The sequence below is a fragment of the Rattus rattus genome, chromosome 9, assembly GCF_011064425.1.
Source record: "Rattus rattus isolate New Zealand chromosome 9, Rrattus_CSIRO_v1, whole genome shotgun sequence".
Lineage (NCBI taxonomy): Eukaryota > Metazoa > Chordata > Mammalia > Rodentia > Muridae > Rattus > Rattus rattus.
Window position 1 is genome coordinate 67,981,924 of NC_046162.1, and position 15,592 is coordinate 67,997,515.

The 15,592-nt window shown below is 56.0% G+C and overlaps 1 protein-coding gene across 2 annotated transcripts; it reads left to right on the forward strand.

Annotated features, from left to right (window-relative positions):
• Nucleotides 1-262: 262 nt before the first annotated feature.
• Nucleotides 263-14,994, forward strand: Unc13d (unc-13 homolog D). Of its 2 annotated transcripts, none has more exons than XM_032913852.1 (31): nt 263-743; nt 1,419-1,454; nt 1,660-1,767; nt 1,857-1,916; nt 2,008-2,074; nt 2,289-2,469; nt 3,360-3,404; nt 3,495-3,563; nt 3,689-3,758; nt 3,903-4,007; nt 4,127-4,219; nt 4,296-4,399; nt 6,900-7,017; nt 7,089-7,213; nt 7,333-7,423; nt 7,506-7,562; nt 7,645-7,742; nt 7,825-7,876; nt 7,954-8,078; nt 8,200-8,320; nt 8,643-8,786; nt 8,984-9,082; nt 9,189-9,395; nt 9,540-9,608; nt 10,581-10,660; nt 11,625-11,877; nt 12,346-12,429; nt 12,526-12,646; nt 12,823-12,946; nt 13,327-13,523; nt 14,307-14,994. In XM_032913852.1, the coding sequence occupies exons 1-31, from the start codon at nt 627-629 to the stop codon at nt 14,426-14,428; spliced, it is 3,342 nt and encodes a 1,113-aa protein (XP_032769743.1). In that variant the 5' UTR covers nt 263-626; the 3' UTR covers nt 14,429-14,994. The 2 variants fall into 2 exon arrangements, with proteins under 2 accessions (XP_032769743.1, XP_032769745.1); XM_032913854.1 differs by lacking the exon at nt 263-743 and adding an exon at nt 1,180-1,301.
• Nucleotides 14,995-15,592: the final 598 nt, after the last annotated feature.

A 15,592-nucleotide genomic window follows, 5' to 3' on the forward strand; every position in this document is an offset into this window, starting at 1 on the left:
CCACCTCTTCTGCCACCACCCCCGGGGGCCTCAGGGCTAGTGAAGTACCCTGACCTGACGTCAGTGGTAGGGCTGGGCTTCATGTCCCTTCTCTCCATCCCTGGCTAACACAAAGTAGTTCTGTCCCTTTCCTGGAATGTCACCTGTGGGGTGGAGCAGGCTGAGCAATTGGCTGAGGAACGCCTCTTGTTTCTAGCCTCTCCGGAGCCACCGCCCTGAGCTTGCCCCACCCTGACCCAGATCTGGTGCCCATTCAGAAAACCCTAGGGTGAGAACGCCACAGGTCTCGGCTGGCTACCTTGGCCCAGGCAGAGTTGAGGCAGGCAGCTGCCTTAGCCCGTCCAGGAGCTCTGGACTCTCCCCAGAGCCTCTATGGGAGAGTAGGTGGGGCTTGCCGGCCCACTGGGTCCACTTTCTCCTGGCTGAGGAAGATCTGGCAGGGATCGAGGCTGAAGGGAGTTGCTGGGAACCTGGAGAAGGCCCCGCCAAGGCAGTGACACCCTAACCCTTCCATCCCTCCACCCTCCTCGGCAGAGTGTACCCTGGGGCTCTTTGCATCACCCTGCGGCTTCCTTGTTTCCACCCGGCAGCCGGGGGTGGCGGAGTGAAGGGCAGAGCCAACCACCATGGCGACACACCTCTCCCACCCCCAGCGGCGCCCTCCACTCTTGCGCCAGGCCGTCAAGATAAGGCGCCGCAGGGTCAGAGACCTGCAGGATCCACCGCCCCAAGCCACCCCGGAGGTAGGAGTGACTACAGGAGGGGTGAAGAGCCAACCTGGGGTGCTCAGTAGTCTTGGGGCTTAGAGGTGAGAGGCGGGCTGTCTCTCCCCACCCACTTGCCCTCTATGGCCCTGGGCATACCCTTGTAGGTGGGCAGAGAGGTCCACCAAGTGTTCTCTGAGCCACGGTGGGCTTCTCTAGTCCCTTTCTCTTTGGTGGACCTGTACCTCAGGCCCTTCCTGTTCCTCTAGCTTTGAAGGTTCCAGCTCCAAGAAACTATCTCTAATGACTGTAGGTTACCTAGGTTACTTAGGGACCCCTCTGAGCCACCGGAGACCTGCCTGCTGTTTCCCCCAACTCGCCCACCTCTGCTACTAGGCCTCACTTCCGCTGCTGGGGTGAGGAGCGGGTGGCCGTCTGATAAGCACTGCTGTTTCCTCTGGGGAAGGAAGGGGGGGCAGGTGCTAGAGAGCCCACAGCTGGGTCAGCTGAACACCCATGGACCTCAGGCATGGCGGTACAGGGGATGAGCAAGATGGCCCAGGGGTTTGCCCTTCAGGGAGCCTTATGTTGGAACAGGTGAGGGACATCGGGGCCCAGAGGTTGAGGTGCTGGGGTTCCATTATCTAAGGCATAGGCTTCCTGCCTGGCTGGAGAGGCCTCCAGGGACATGGTGTCTTTCCGCCTTGCTCCTAGGTCCAGGTTCAATCCCACCACTTCTCCCCGGAGGAGGTAAGGGGAGGGGTTGGGAGAGTGTGGGGATGTGGGAAGCAGCCCTACAGCCCCTCTGGGGGAGGCCCCTCAGCCCCAGAGTCTGAGGATGCAGCAGCCCGGTAGAGATCACACTGGGTCTCAACCTCATCTGCCACTTTGTCCCTTTCTCTGGGCCTGAGGTGAGGGTCTTGGGGAGGGTAATGATGACCCTGCTATGTCTCAGCGGGACCTGCTGTATGAGGAAGCCCTCTATACCGTCCTGCACCGCCTGGGTCAGCCAGAGCCCAACCATGTGAAGGAGGCCTCGGAACTGCTGTGCTATCTGCAGGAGGTAAACCCAGCCTCTACCCTCCCGCCAAGGCTCAGCCCTCCCTCCCCACCACCTTGTGTCCCTAGCCTCTCACACCTCTGCCCCTGCAGGCTTTCCAGGTGCAGCCCGAGGAGCACCAGCAGATGCTACAGCGTGTCAGGGAGCTTGAGGTAAACTGCCCCCCCTCCCCCGGTCGTCCTGGGCAAGGAAGGAGCACGGTCCTCTCAGGAACTCAGGCAAGCCCTCCTCTCATCCCTACAGAAGCCAATATTTTGTCTGAAGGCAACAGTGAAACAGGCCAAGGGCATTCTGGGCAAGGATGTCAGCGGTGAGTGGTTAAGGTGCCCCAGATGACCTCTCCTCTCATAGTCCGGCCTTGAAGTCTTCTCCAGAGTTCTTCCAAAGATCCCCCCAGCTGCTAGCCTCCTGCACTTAGCTGCTGAGTTTCGGGGGGACCTTATTCTGGCTGTCTCAGGAGGAGGCTGGGCCCCACTGAGGGAAGCTGGCTAACTCTCTGGAGTCTGTCTCTCACTCCTTCCTAGGGTTCAGCGACCCCTATTGCCTGCTGGGCATCGAGCAGAAGGTTGGTGTGCCGGAGGGCAGCCCTGTGTCCCGGCGTCGGCAGAAGGCTGTGGTGAGGCACACCATCCCTGAAGAGGAGACACATCGCACCCAAGTCAAGACCCAGACACTTAATCCCGTCTGGGACGAGACCTTTATCTTGTACGTGGCCCTGTCCCAGCCACCCTCTATAAGGTTTCTCTAGATAATTGGATCATTGATCTTTCTGGATCAAGAGACACAGACACGGCTTAGTCCTTAGTTCTCAGGAGGAGCCGGAGGGAGATTCATCCTCGTAGGACGGACCCGCGACGTAAATGTCAAACACATACCTGCCCGATGTAGTGACACATACCTGTAACCCTAGCACTCAAGGGTAAGGCAGAAAGATGGCAAGTTCAAGACTAACCTAGGCTATGTGGCAAGACCCTGCCACGTCACTAAGTACGCTCTATAGTACTGAAGGAGGCAGAGTTGGCCGCTCCGGGTGAGTGGTGGCCAGGCGACACCGCAGCCCTTCCTTGAAAAAGGTAGAGTAGTTTAGGCGTTTAGGAAGGAGGAGCCATGCTAGCTGATTTTTAAAATCCCAGCACTTGGGAGGGAGAGGCAAGTAGATCTCTGTGAGTTCGAGGCCAGCCTTGTCTACATAGTTGAGTCCCAGATGAGCCAAGGCTACATAGTGAGATCCTGCTCCCATGAGAAAAAAATAAAAAGGGAGGAAAAAGCCAGCCGGGCAGTGGTGTCGCACACCTTTCACCTCAGCACTCAGGAGGCAGGGGCAGGAGGACAGGTCGAGAGGCTAGCCTGGTCTACAGAGCGAGTTCCAGGATAGCCAGGGCTACTCAGAGAAACCGCGTCTGGAAAAACCAAACCAAACCAAACCAACCAACCAAACAAACAAACAAAAAAAGAAAACAGAAGGGAGGAGGAAGTAGGCAGGAAGGGGCTACAACTCCATAGTGGGTGATACTGGGGACGGTCTGGTCTGACACGGATGTGCACCGGGTAACATACCCAGGTTCTTAAGCATACATGTTCTTTTTTCCCTAAAGGGAGTTTGAGGATATAACTAACGCAAGCTTTCACCTGGACATGTGGTGAGTGGCAGGCCTGACCCTGGGGAGGAGGGACCAAACTTGGAGGTCACAGGCCCTTCTCTGCCCTTTGCTAAAACCTCTGGCCTCCAGGGACCTGGACACTGTGGAGTCTGTCAGGCACAAGCCTCGGGAGCTCACGGACCTGCATGGGCTCAGGAGGTGAGTGTGGCAGACTCAGAGGAGGAAGGTCCCCCGCCCTTCTATGTGCACCCTTTTTCTGGAAGGCTGGCTCTGCCCTTGCGTGCCCAGGTGGCCGAACCCTCACCAAATCTTCCTGAAAACAGGATCTTTAAAGAAGCTCGGAAGGATAAAGGCCAGGACGACTTTCTGGGGAATGTGATGCTAAGGTTGCAGGTGAGAGCCAGGGGGGAGGGGCCAGGACAGAGGCAAAGGCAGGAGCTGACCCAACCCAAGCTGGGTGCTGCCCCGACTGCTGACCTGTCTCTGCCTCAGCTCTGCACATCCTGATGCGCATCACCTCATGTCTCGCTTGTTCAGGACCTGCGCTGCCGAGAGGATCAGTGGTTCCCTCTAGAGCCCTGCACGGAGACCTACCCAGATCGCGGCCAGTGTCACCTGCAGTTCCAATTCATTCACAAGCGGGTAGGTCCAGAGCCTGGGCTAGTGGCTCCATCATCCTTGATTGGTGGCCTTCCTGGGTTGGGGAGAACTGGCTGTACCTGGCATAGGGCTTCACCAATAGCCTGCTGACCTCCTTACAGAGAGCCACAGTGGCCAGCCGCTCCCAGCCCAGCTACACTGTACACTTTCACCTACTGCAGCAGCTGGTGTCCCATGAAGTCACACAGCACCAGGTATGGCTATCTTTCCGAGCCGGGTACCACCAGGGCCACTTGTCAGGTCCTGAGACGCATCTACTATTTCTCTTAGGCCGGCGGTACCTCCTGGGACGCATCGCTGAGTCCCCAGGCCGTCACCATCCTCTTTCTCCACGCCACCCAGAAGGACCTGTCAGACTTCCACCAGTCCATGGCGTGAGTACACTAACCCCGCTCAGAATCCCGAGGAGACCTCTGTGCCCTGCCCCGCCTGCCTCCAGGCTGGCGGCTCAAAGCACGACTCTCCAGAGTGTGCTCTGGGGTCCAAGCTGTGTTTTCTTTTTTTAAGTGTGGAGTCCGATAACACACTTTCAAATCTGGAGATTTTGTGCACAACTGATTCTAGCTGTCCTATGCATGCACTAGGAGTGCTGGAATTGCGTGTCCAACAGAGAAGGGTACTGTGTCCTTTTCAGAGCAAATCCCCAGACCCCCAGGTCACTCACTGACCTTGTCTCTGTCTCTCAAGTCCTTGCCTCTGCTGCACTCCATTTCCCAAAGCCATAGGCTCGGGGCAGCAAATAGTTGACACCCATCAGTCGATACTAAAATGACTTGGCGGTACACGTCTGTAATCAATCCAGCCTTCTAAAGGCTGAGGCAGGAGAATTACAGCAAGTATGAGGCCATCCTGGGCTACACAGTGAAACTGTCTCAAAGAACAAAACAACTCTAGAAGTGACAAGTCTGTCAAGGACCATCATGTCCCCTGGACTATGTCAGCTTCTGGGAATGCCAAGAAGGGCCACTCAGGAATGACTGGCACGCCGGTCTGTGTGGTGTAGGCAAGAGAAGTCCCAGCTGGGTGCTGGGCGGGAGGAGGAAGAGCAGAATGCCACCCAGGGCCTGGCTGTGAGTCGGTCATAGATCGAGAAACTGGTGGAGAAAGGAGAGTGATTGTGTATCTGGACTCAGGCCCATAGGTGTCCTGAGGCGAGTGAAATGTCATCCAGTAACAGGCCAGCTTCCCTTTCGGGATCCAGGCATTTCATGCGAGTAGTATCTGTCCCAGGAGACACCTTCACCTGTCCCCGGTTGGTCCCTGCTTTCACTGTAACCTCACCTAGCCAATCACCCCTGTCAGGTCTCCCCTTACACATCTAAGGGAACTTCTGGCTGAGGATTGCCCCGTGCATGAGACTTGAGTCTCTAAATCTGACTTTTCAAAAGAAACAAGAGACCCCGAAGTTTTCCCCGGGCGTGATGGCTCACTCCTGTAGTCTGAGCACTTGGGAGGTAGAGGCAGGAGGATCAGGAGTTCAAGGTCATCATCTAGTGAGTTAGTGATTCCACTCAGTAAAGTGTTTTGGTGAAAACATTAGAATCTGAGTTCAGTCCCCAGTACCCCGGCAGGCTGTGGCTTGGCGTGCCTGAAATCCCAGCCCGGGGTTTGGGCTGGGGTGGTGGTGGCAGAGATAGGAGCCTAGGGGAATTGGAGAACTTCAGGACTGATTGAGGAAGACCTTTGACCTCTGGCCTTCACACATATGCACACATTTATATGCATGCCTTCACGTACATGTGTGGGAACATTCACAAACGCCCTGAAAATTTTTTAAGAATCATTTTATTTGTGCATCTGTGTCCGTGTGATCATGTAACACGTGTGTGCAGGTTCCTTACCAGCCGGAAGAGGGCGCTGGATCCTCTGTAGCCTTAGCTGCACTTGGTTATGAGCCCCTTGATGTGGTCGCTGGGAACCAAACTTCAGGGACAGCAGCAGTGCTCTTAACTGTTGGGCCATCTCTCCAGCCCCAATTGGTGCAAGCACTCTTACCCGACGAGTCTTACTAGCCCCAGAAATGACTTTTTTTTTTTTTCTTTCCAGTTTTGGTTTTGCTTTTGTTGATGTTCCAGACGAGGTCTCTGTATGTAGCCCTGGCTGGTCTAGAACATGCTATGTAGACCAGGCTTTTTTTTTTTTTTTTCCCCGGGCTGGGGACAGAACCCAGGGCCTTGCTTCCTAGGCAAGCGCTCTACCACTGAGCTAAATCCCCAACTCCCAGGCTGACTTCTAACACAAAGAAATCCACCTGCCTGTGCCTCCCAAGTTGGAGAATTAAAAGGCGTGCTTCACCCTTTGCTGGGAAGGGTTTATCCATACAAAGCACAATTTGAGAGTCCAGTAAGGCCAATTTGGTGGTGCAAATCTGTAATCCCAGTACCTGGAGAGCACAGGCAGGCAGATCTCTGTGAGTTTGAGGACACAAAGTGAATTCCAGGACAGCCAGAGACATGTAGAGAGACCCTGTCTCAAAAAACAAAAAACAGGGGTTGGGGATTTAGCTCAGTGGTAGAGCGCTTGCCTAGGAAGCGCAAGGCCCTGGGTTCGGTCCCCAGCTCCGGAAAAAAAAAAAAAAAAAAAAGGAAGAAAAACAAACAAACAAACAAACAAACAAACAAACAAACAAACAAAGAAAACAGTCAGGCAACTTGAAAAGCATCTGCAGAAATGAAGAGACCGGGGTTGGGGATTTAGCTCAGTGGTAGAGCGCTTCCTAGCAAGCACAAGGCCCTGGGTTCGGTCCCCAGCTCCGAAAAAGAACCAAAAAAAAAAAAAAAAAATGAAGAGACCCCGTGAGTCTCACTGGCCTTCAGCTTCAACTGGCCGATCAGGCAGGGAGTTGTTCCCACCGAGGTCTTCCTGTCTCTGCAGGCAGTGGTTGGCCTACAGCCGCCTCTACCAGAGCCTGGAGTTCCCTAGCAGCTGCCTCCTGCACCCCATCACCAGCATAGAGTACCAGTGGATCCAGGGCCGACTCAAAGCGGAACAGGTGACTGGCGTGAGCTGGGTAGACAGGGCTCTGGGGAGACGTGGCCCTGTAACATCTTCCTGGCTTTGCAGCGGGAGGAGTTGGCCACCTCCTTCACATCCCTGTTGGCCTATGGCCTCTCCCTCATCCGGAAGTTCCGCTCCGTCTTTCCCCTATCTGTCTCTGACTCCCCGTCCAGGCTGCAGTCCCTCCTCAGGTCAGTGGCTACCCTTTTGTTCTCAGTGTGCAGGGGTGGCACCTGCAGGGAGGGGTCAAGAAGGCCAGTTGGGTAGGAGTAGGGTCGCAGACCCCTGGACGGAGCCCTCTGTCTTCCAGAGTCTTGGTCCAGATGTGCAAGATGAAGGCCTTTGGAGAACTGTGCCCAGACAGTGCCCCACTGCCCCAGCTGGTTTCCGAAGCCCTGCGGGTAGGCGTCTCCTCTGGGGTGGGGGTAGAGGCATGTACCTTAGCCCAGTCACCCATCCTTCTCCCTGCCCGTCTTCCAACAGATGGGCACAGTTGAATGGTTTCACCTGATGCAGCAACACCACCAGCCGATGGTACAGGTAGATGCTGAAGCAGGGGGTTGGACGTGGGTAGGTAGTGTCTGTCCCTGGAACCCTGCTCAAAGGCCTCTATCCTTCCCAGGGCATCTTGGAGGCTGGCAAGGCCTTGCTGAGCCTGGTACAGGACGTTATGGGTGATCTGTACCAGTGCCGTCGCACATGGAACAAGATTTTTCACAAGTGAGCAATTATGGGCCTGGAGCTGATGGGCCTTGTGGGACCCTGGTGGGTGCCACTGTCACACATGCTGCCTTTCCTCCAGTGTCCTCAAGATAGACCTGTTCACCATGGCCTTCCTGGAGCTGCAATGGCTGGTGAGACCCTCTGCCATCTCTAGGTAGCGTCCCTCCGCCCAGTTCCAGAGCCCTGCCCAATGAGCTATCCCTCACAGGTGGCCAAGAGGGTACAGGACCACACGGCGGCGGTTGGCGACCTTGTTTCTCCAGATGTTGGAGAGAGTCTGTTTCAGCTCTATGTCAGCCTGAGGGAGTTCTGCCAGCTGGGCCCCTCAGACAGGTGAGCACCAAGTGGCCTTGAAGGTGGACTCAGGCACGCAGGTGGGAAAAGGTTGACTAAGAAGGGCTGAGGCCCGGGGCCAGCCCGCACCTTCCACAGGCTAAGCCTCTGTTCTCCCCAGCCATGAAGTCCTGGCCCTGGATGGTTTCCACCGCTGGTTTCAGCCAGCCATCCCTTCCTGGCTGCAGAGGACCTATAGCGTTGCCCTGGAGCGGGTGCAGCGAGCCGTACAGATGGACTCGGTACAGGCAGGAGCCCTAGGTTTGGGAGAGTATGGTTGGGTTCCCTTCTGGGACCTCCTGGCTGGTAGAAGTCTGTAATGTCTCTGAACATCTCATCTGGGCATTGGTCAGGTCAGCTGGGTGCACAGTATGATCTCATGGTATCCTCAGGCTCAGTAGGGCTTCCCTGAGCCTAGGGTGTCCTATAGGGTGAGGCACAGTGGCCTGCGCCTTGCTTCTGCCCTCCCTGGAGCCTCCACTCAGCTCTGTGTTTGATTGTGGTAGCGCGGACTTTGACCCGCCTGCTCCGAGCCTTCTTTTCTAAGCATTCCCCTTTCCCCAGCTGGTACCCCTGGGTGAACTGACCAAGCATAGCACTTCTGCTGTGGATCTGTCTACCTGCTTTGCCCAAATTAGCCACACTGCCCGGCAGCTGGACTGGCCAGACCCAGAGGAGGCCTTCATGATCACGGTCAAGTTCGTGGAGGTACAGCATCCCTTCCCTTCCATCGGGAGGGCCTCCCTCCTGCCCTACCTGCTTCCTCCCAGACTCTCAAACTACTAGCTACTACCAACCCCCTACATAGCTTGTGCCCTGAATTTAAAGTTCCTGAGACTCCTCTACTCACTCATTCTGAAAGCCCGGCCCATCGGTCCATCCGCTGTCCTCCCCTCCTGCCCTAGGACACCTGCCGGCTGGCCCTGGTCTACTGCAGCCTTATAAAGGCCCGGGCCCGAGAGCTGTCTGCGGTTCAGAAGGACCAGAGCCAGGCAGCTGACATGGTAAGAGCTGGCGGCTGAGGGGCTGGCCAGGATAAGGGTGGATCTGCTTGTCTTGGTGCTTGCGGTTCTGAAGCCTGCCTCTCTCTGTGCCCATGACTGTCCCCAGCTGTGCGTGGTGGTAAATAACGTGGAACGACTACGGTTGATCATCGACAAGCTGCCCACCCAACTGGCATGGGAGGCACTGGAGCAGCGGGTCGGGGCTGTGCTGGAGCAGGGGCAGCTGCAGAACACGCTACACGCTCAGCTGCAGGGCGCCTTGGCCGGGCTGGGCCACGAGATCCGTACCGGTGTCCGTACTCTGGCAGAGCAGGTAAGGTCTGATTCCCCGGGGACTGTTCCTCAGCAGGACCTGAGCTGATGTCTCCCCCAAGAGCCTAAACTCAAGCCCGAAGCCAACTCTCTGGGTTCCCCTGACTCATTCCATCTCCTGTGGTCTCCCCGCCTTGTGTCCCAGTTGGAAGTGGGCATTGCCACACACATCCAGAAGCTCATCAATGCCAAGGGGTCGATTCTGCCTGAGGATGTGAGTAACTGTCCTGTTGGTTGACCTTCACCTCTAGGCCAACTCTGTGTCTGGGGTTGATAGGAGTCCGGGTAGACAGGAGTTGAAGGCTCTGAGGTGGTGAGAGATCAGTCCCTCAACCTTGAGCCGCGTGCGATGTCGCCGGGCTTCCGCAGTATCCTCATTCATGGTGTGGGCTCCCCTAGCTCTGATAGAGGGTGTGGGAGGCCCGGCTCGGTTTTGTAACCCAGCAGGTCCAGGAACCCGCCCTTCACAACGCCCATCATCTCTGCTGCCCTGCTGAGATGCCAGCCCGCTGACCCCCACTCCTCACGTGTCACTGTGCTCCTGATTGCTTAGGGGGGAAGTTGTCCCCTAATTCATCGAATACCGAGGGAACACATTTTAGTTCCAAACACCGACTCAAGCATTGCTCCTAAGTCGGTGTGACCAAAAGTCCTGTTTCCCTAGGGCTGCTGCTCTGAGGAAATACAAGATAGCCAAGTGCCGAAATAACTGTGAGGATGAACACGCGTGCAGTCTTGTGCACGCTTGTACACACGCTTACGTAGTGTGCTGGATAATAAGGGCTAAAGGGAAAATAAAGCAGAGAAGGGGCTGGGCTGGGGAACGTCAGTGTTGTAGGGTTTGATAGTGGTCAGGGAAAGCCTTATCCCGAGTGTGACAGCTGAGTCACCACCCACAGGAAGCAGGAAAAGGATCTGTGCCAGCGCCTGCAGGGAGAACGCGCTGGTGGGATGGGAAGAGGTCCTGGGGAGGCTTGTGTGGAGCAGGCTGAGGTGCAGTCAGAGCAGACAGACAGGGCAAGAGGATAGGAAGACGGGAGGCAGAGAGCAACCAGGGCAGATGCTCTTCTAACCAGCACACAAACGCTAGCTTTGTTCCGTTACCAGGGGAAGGGGACAACCGGGTGAGGTCAGGACTGAAATAGAGCTGAGGAGTCTTACGTCCGTCCTACTCTCTCTCTCGAAGGCCATTCTGCCCCTGATGAAATTCCTGGAGGTGAAGCTTTGTTACATGAACACCAACCTGGTCCAGGAGAACTTCAGCAGGTATCCAGCAGCACCTGGTCTGCACCGCCCTCAGCCCCCAGGTCTCCAAGGCCTCAGTGCTCACGAGTCAGCGGCATGCTGGGGGTCCCTTTGGTGACTTCCTTGGAGGATGGAACCAGCTTCAGGGACAGAAAGTCACTGCTTTCCTTAAAGGTCCTTTTTCTTCTGAGCACAGTGAGCCTTTCCTGCATCCCTCCAGGCCTCAGCCCATCTTGAGGGCCCCTGACTGCTTCTCCTTCCCCTTCCTGATCCAGGCCCACAGTCCAGGGTGGGGGCTGGGGTGGAGCCTGGGGTGGCTTCTGGTTGGGATGTTGACACTGTAGGCTCTGGGTTCCTGGGTTCAGGCTCCAGCTTCTTACTTTATTCCTCTTTAGCGGCTTCAAGGTGAGGAGTGGATGGGCCACATGAGGAGCTGAGAGCAGGGCTGTGCTGGCCCAGAGCCTCACCTGTCCCTGTGTGAAAGCCTTGTTGGGCAGCCAGATCTCCCTCCTAGAGTTCTGCCCGTCTACTGAACAGAAAGCGGGGCTCCTGAAGTTGGGCTCCTTCATTTTTTATCACGCCATTTATTGAACATTGGTTGGTTGGTTCTGTTCTGTTTCCCCCACATAAGCAGAAGGAACTTACTTTCCTAGATAGCTTTGCTCAGAAACCTAGATCTAGAGCAGTGCCTGGAGCACAGTGGCTACTTATGTTGGTCTAGTTCTTCTCCCCTCGCTCTGATGGTTTGCTGGTGTCCTGTGGTCCCATTGCTGTTGAGAGGCACCTTGGATGGAATTGTGACTCCCTTGGCCTGGCCCCCTTTACTCTCTGGAAAGCAACCTTTCCTTTGAACACCACCTGCCAGCTCTAACTCAGCGGAGGGAGGGTGAACCTGGGTTCCTGAGGCCTCCCCTTTCTGAAGAACATCTGTGCTTCCTCCCCTGTGTCTCTGCCCTGTGTCTGGCTCCCGTCTGCCTCCGGCCAGCCTCCTGACTCTACTGTGGACCCACACACTTACCGTGCTGGTGGAGGCGGCGGCTTCCCATCATAACTCGTCACTGGCTTCTAGCAGGCTGAAGGTCGCCCTTCAGGTAATTGTACTAGCCGTGAGAATAACCACCCTAGGGTGTGTGCCTGTCTTGTGTCACCTCTCCTCTCTTCCCCAGAACCTGGAGATCTCCTTCCATGCTGAGGGCTGTGGTCTACCACCAGAGGCCCTGCACACAGACACCTTCCTGGTAAGAGCACTCTTCCTGAGCAGTGCCAGGAATGAGCATTGGGATGAACAAGGCAGGGCCTTGCTAGGGTCTTTTGATGAACCCCTAGTCCTGAGGCCAGGGCAGAGGGCCTACTTTGTGTATTCACCTGTACCCAGGACTAGTTCCGTAATTCATGAAACCAAGCGCACTGAAATAAGCTGGGTCTCTTATCCAGAATTATTACAGATCTTGTAATTGTGGCAAAAAAACAAAACAAAACAAAACAGATAATCTGAATGTGGTGTCCTTCAAAGCACAGGGTCCCTGCATGCCCACATTAGGGAGATTAGACTTCCAAAGCAGAGCATCTGGTGCCTCTGCCTCCGGGTCTTCTGGTGCACCCCCCTAATCCCATGGCTCCAGCACTGCCTATGACAGAGCCACACTTTACCCTGAGTGCCTGGCTGCAGCATGGGCAAAGGTTGGCATGAAGATATGTCATTCCAGGCTCTGCAGAGCGACCTGGAGCTGCAGGCAGCCTCCAGCCGGGAGCTCATCCAGAAGTACTTCCGTAGCCGGATCCAACAGCAGGTGAGACGCCTCCCCTGTCCCTGACCCACTGAGGGTCACAGTGGGCCTGGCCCCACTCCCTCTCCGGCTGATCCCTAATGCACGATCCTGTGCCAGGCGGAAACCACTTCTGAGAGGTTGGGTGCAGTCACGGTCAAGGCGTCCTATCGAGCCTCTGAGCAGAAGCTGCACGTGGAGCTGCTCAGTGCCTCCAGCCTGCTGCCCCTTGACTCCAATGGTGAGTAGAGGCTGCCCAGAGCCTCTCCCCACTGCCCCTGGAGGTTCAGCAGGAGCTTTGAGCACATTTCTTCCAGCTCTCAGGATGGAGCCACCCTATTGCTTTGGGAGGCGGGAGGGGGGAACATAGTGATGGCTGGAATTCGGTCAGCAACCCTGCCCTGGGCCACTCGCTAGGTTCCAGTGACCCCTTTGTTCAGCTGACACTGGAACCTAGACATGAATTCCCTGAGCTGGCTCCCCGGGAGACCCAGAAGCACAAGAAGGAACTTCACCCGCTCTTTGATGAGACCTTTGAATTGTGAGTAGGACCCGACCCTTCCCTCAGTCTCCTTTCCCTCCCTGGTTACCCTGTGCTATAAGGAGCCACTGAGATGGGCTTTAAGGACCCTTGGGATGAGAATTTGCTTCCCTGGGGGAAGGGGTGGGTTTCCATATGTTGAAGCCAGAGCATCCAGGGAAGGATGCTGTATCTAAGATGCCTGGGTGCCTGCTCTTTGTTGAAAATGGGCCTGAGGCCACAAGACCCCTTGTAAATGCCTGGGATCAGAGTGGGTGCTACACCGTGTAGTAGAGATCCAGCCGCCACATGCCTCTTCTCAGCAAGGGGGTACTCTACATGTTGGAGGGGGCAAGGTTGATTGCAGATTTAGGTAAGGCTGTCAACTAACTCCCTGCCAGCCTGGTGCCTGCTGAGCCGTGCCAAAAAGACGGGGCGTGCCTCCTGCTCACTGTGCTGGACCACGACAGGCTGGGAGCTGATGACCTGGAGGGAGAGGCCTTCCTACCGCTCTGCAGGGTACCTGGACTGACAGGCTGTGTGGAGTCTGGCGAAGCACCTCAGATGCGCCTGCCTCTCACATACCCTGCACCCAATGGTAGGCCTGAGTCCCAGGGCTGGGCCCTCTGGCAGGGTGTCCAGGGAGAAGGAAGCTATTACAACAAGCACTGTGGCTCGTGTTGCTGAGAATTTCAGCCAAGCTCTGCTCTAATGGAGAGACCAGTGAGATTTAAGCTCTGGCAGTGTTTTGACTTCTCCTGTGGAGAGACCCATTAGTTTCCCTGTTGACGAGGGAGGAGTCTAGACCTCTGTGCTGGGAACATATCCTGTAGTGCAGAATCCGGTGACAGAAGGGCTCCTGTACCTCTGCCTGCATCGTGAGTCGCCCCGAGTACCTGAGGGCCTGGTGTGGTGGCAGACCCTGTAGGCCCAGCTCTGTCAGTACAGGGTAACCAGGAGGCGGATCTCTGTCAGTCTGAGGCCCAGTGAGGACCCCATCTCAAACAGAAACTCCAGTAGGTACCTCCCATTCTCACAACTCTCTAGTGAGGTGTAGTCTCCCTCACTGGCAGGTTGTGTAGAGCCTGCCTCTCACACACCCTGCACCCCGTGGTCGGCCCAGGTCTGGGTGAGTCTGAAGAGATACCTTTTACGGTGAGCAGGCTGGGTGAGACATGAAGTTAGCTGTGTAGCCCTAGTCTCTCATAGAAAGCAGGCAGCCGAGGGGCTGCCCAGGGCCCATGGGGTTTCCAAGCCTTTGTCGAGATAAATGTTGTGAACTCTGCTGGTTTATACCCACCAGCTTCTTCAAGGTTGGCACAAGAATGGGACGGGACTCTGTTTAACCCAGAGTCTGACCCTCAAACCGTTCTCTCCACAGGGGATCCGATTTTACGGCTGCTGGAGAGCCGGAAGGGTGATCGCGAGGCCCAGGCCTTTGTGAAACTGAGGCGGCAGCGGGCCAAGCAGGCCTCCCAGCATGCCCCCGCAACAGAGCCATAGCAGCGGAAGCAGAGCCAGAGTCCTGAAAGTTTGGGGTTTCCCTTGCCGCAGGGAAGCCCTTCATCCTGGTGTAACATAGGCAGAACCAGTAGGTGGAGGGCCGAGTTCTTGACAGAACAGCCCTTGGTGATGGAGCACCATGACCAGGCTTTATCCTTTCTTGTGCCATGGCTGTGTTCTCTGCCGTATCTCTCTGCACCCCCCCTGCCCCCAGAAAGGCTGCTTTGGTAGGTTAGCAGAGCGTCTAGGGCCATCTGCCTTCTAGAACTGCCAGTTCCAGAGACTGGGGCGGGGCCAGACTACTAGGACCAGAGCTGTGGGCACAAACTTCAGAGGACTCTGTCAAAGCCGCCCTGGTGCAGGGAGGGGGTGGCCATTACTGAGGGAAGTGGGAAAAAAGAGACTCTGGCTCTGAGGTGAGAGCTGGCAGGAAGGAGGGCAGGCACAGATGGAGAGCCACAGACAGGAGAGTTTGGCTGTCTACAGAACAGCCTTCCTCCCTCTGACAACACCTGCCACCTAGAAATGTTCTCAGTGAAAATAAAAATAAAACATTGTCCACTGCCCTCGGGAAATCTATAGTTGGCCTACAGCGGGCCCAGGAAGATGTCAGGTGCTGTGTCCCTCCTCAGTATGCATCACAGCTCTGTCTGTCCCTGGGGGCATGGGTACTACATGGAGGTCAGAGGACACGAGTGGACCTGGAGTGGTCATTGGTACGTGTGTGCTGGCTTTTCAGGAGCTGGGTCTCCTGCACAGCATCAAGCTCGGGCTGTCAGACGTACGCAGAGCCACCTCGGTCCTCAGCCACGACTCCCAACGTTTCACCTGGCAGGCACAGCAGTTACTGTGGCTGCTGCTCAGGACAGGAACGTGGTGTGGGGAGGGACAGCGAGTGTGTGTGTGAAGCGTCTCCTACACAATGGCAGTCAGAGCTTCTGGCCTGGAAAGCTAATGTGCACACTGACGGGTAGAAGGCGACAACTCTAGTGGAGGCCGGGCAGAGCACCCAATGTGGATGTGTTCTCGGGTGGGGACTTCCTTGGTAACACCTCCCTCCTTCCTTCCATGAACATTACCCTCCCAGGTAGGACTACTTGTCTGCTGCTTAGAGAAACAGTGAAGGACCCCATCACTCTTTGGAAACCATCAATAAGGAAAGCA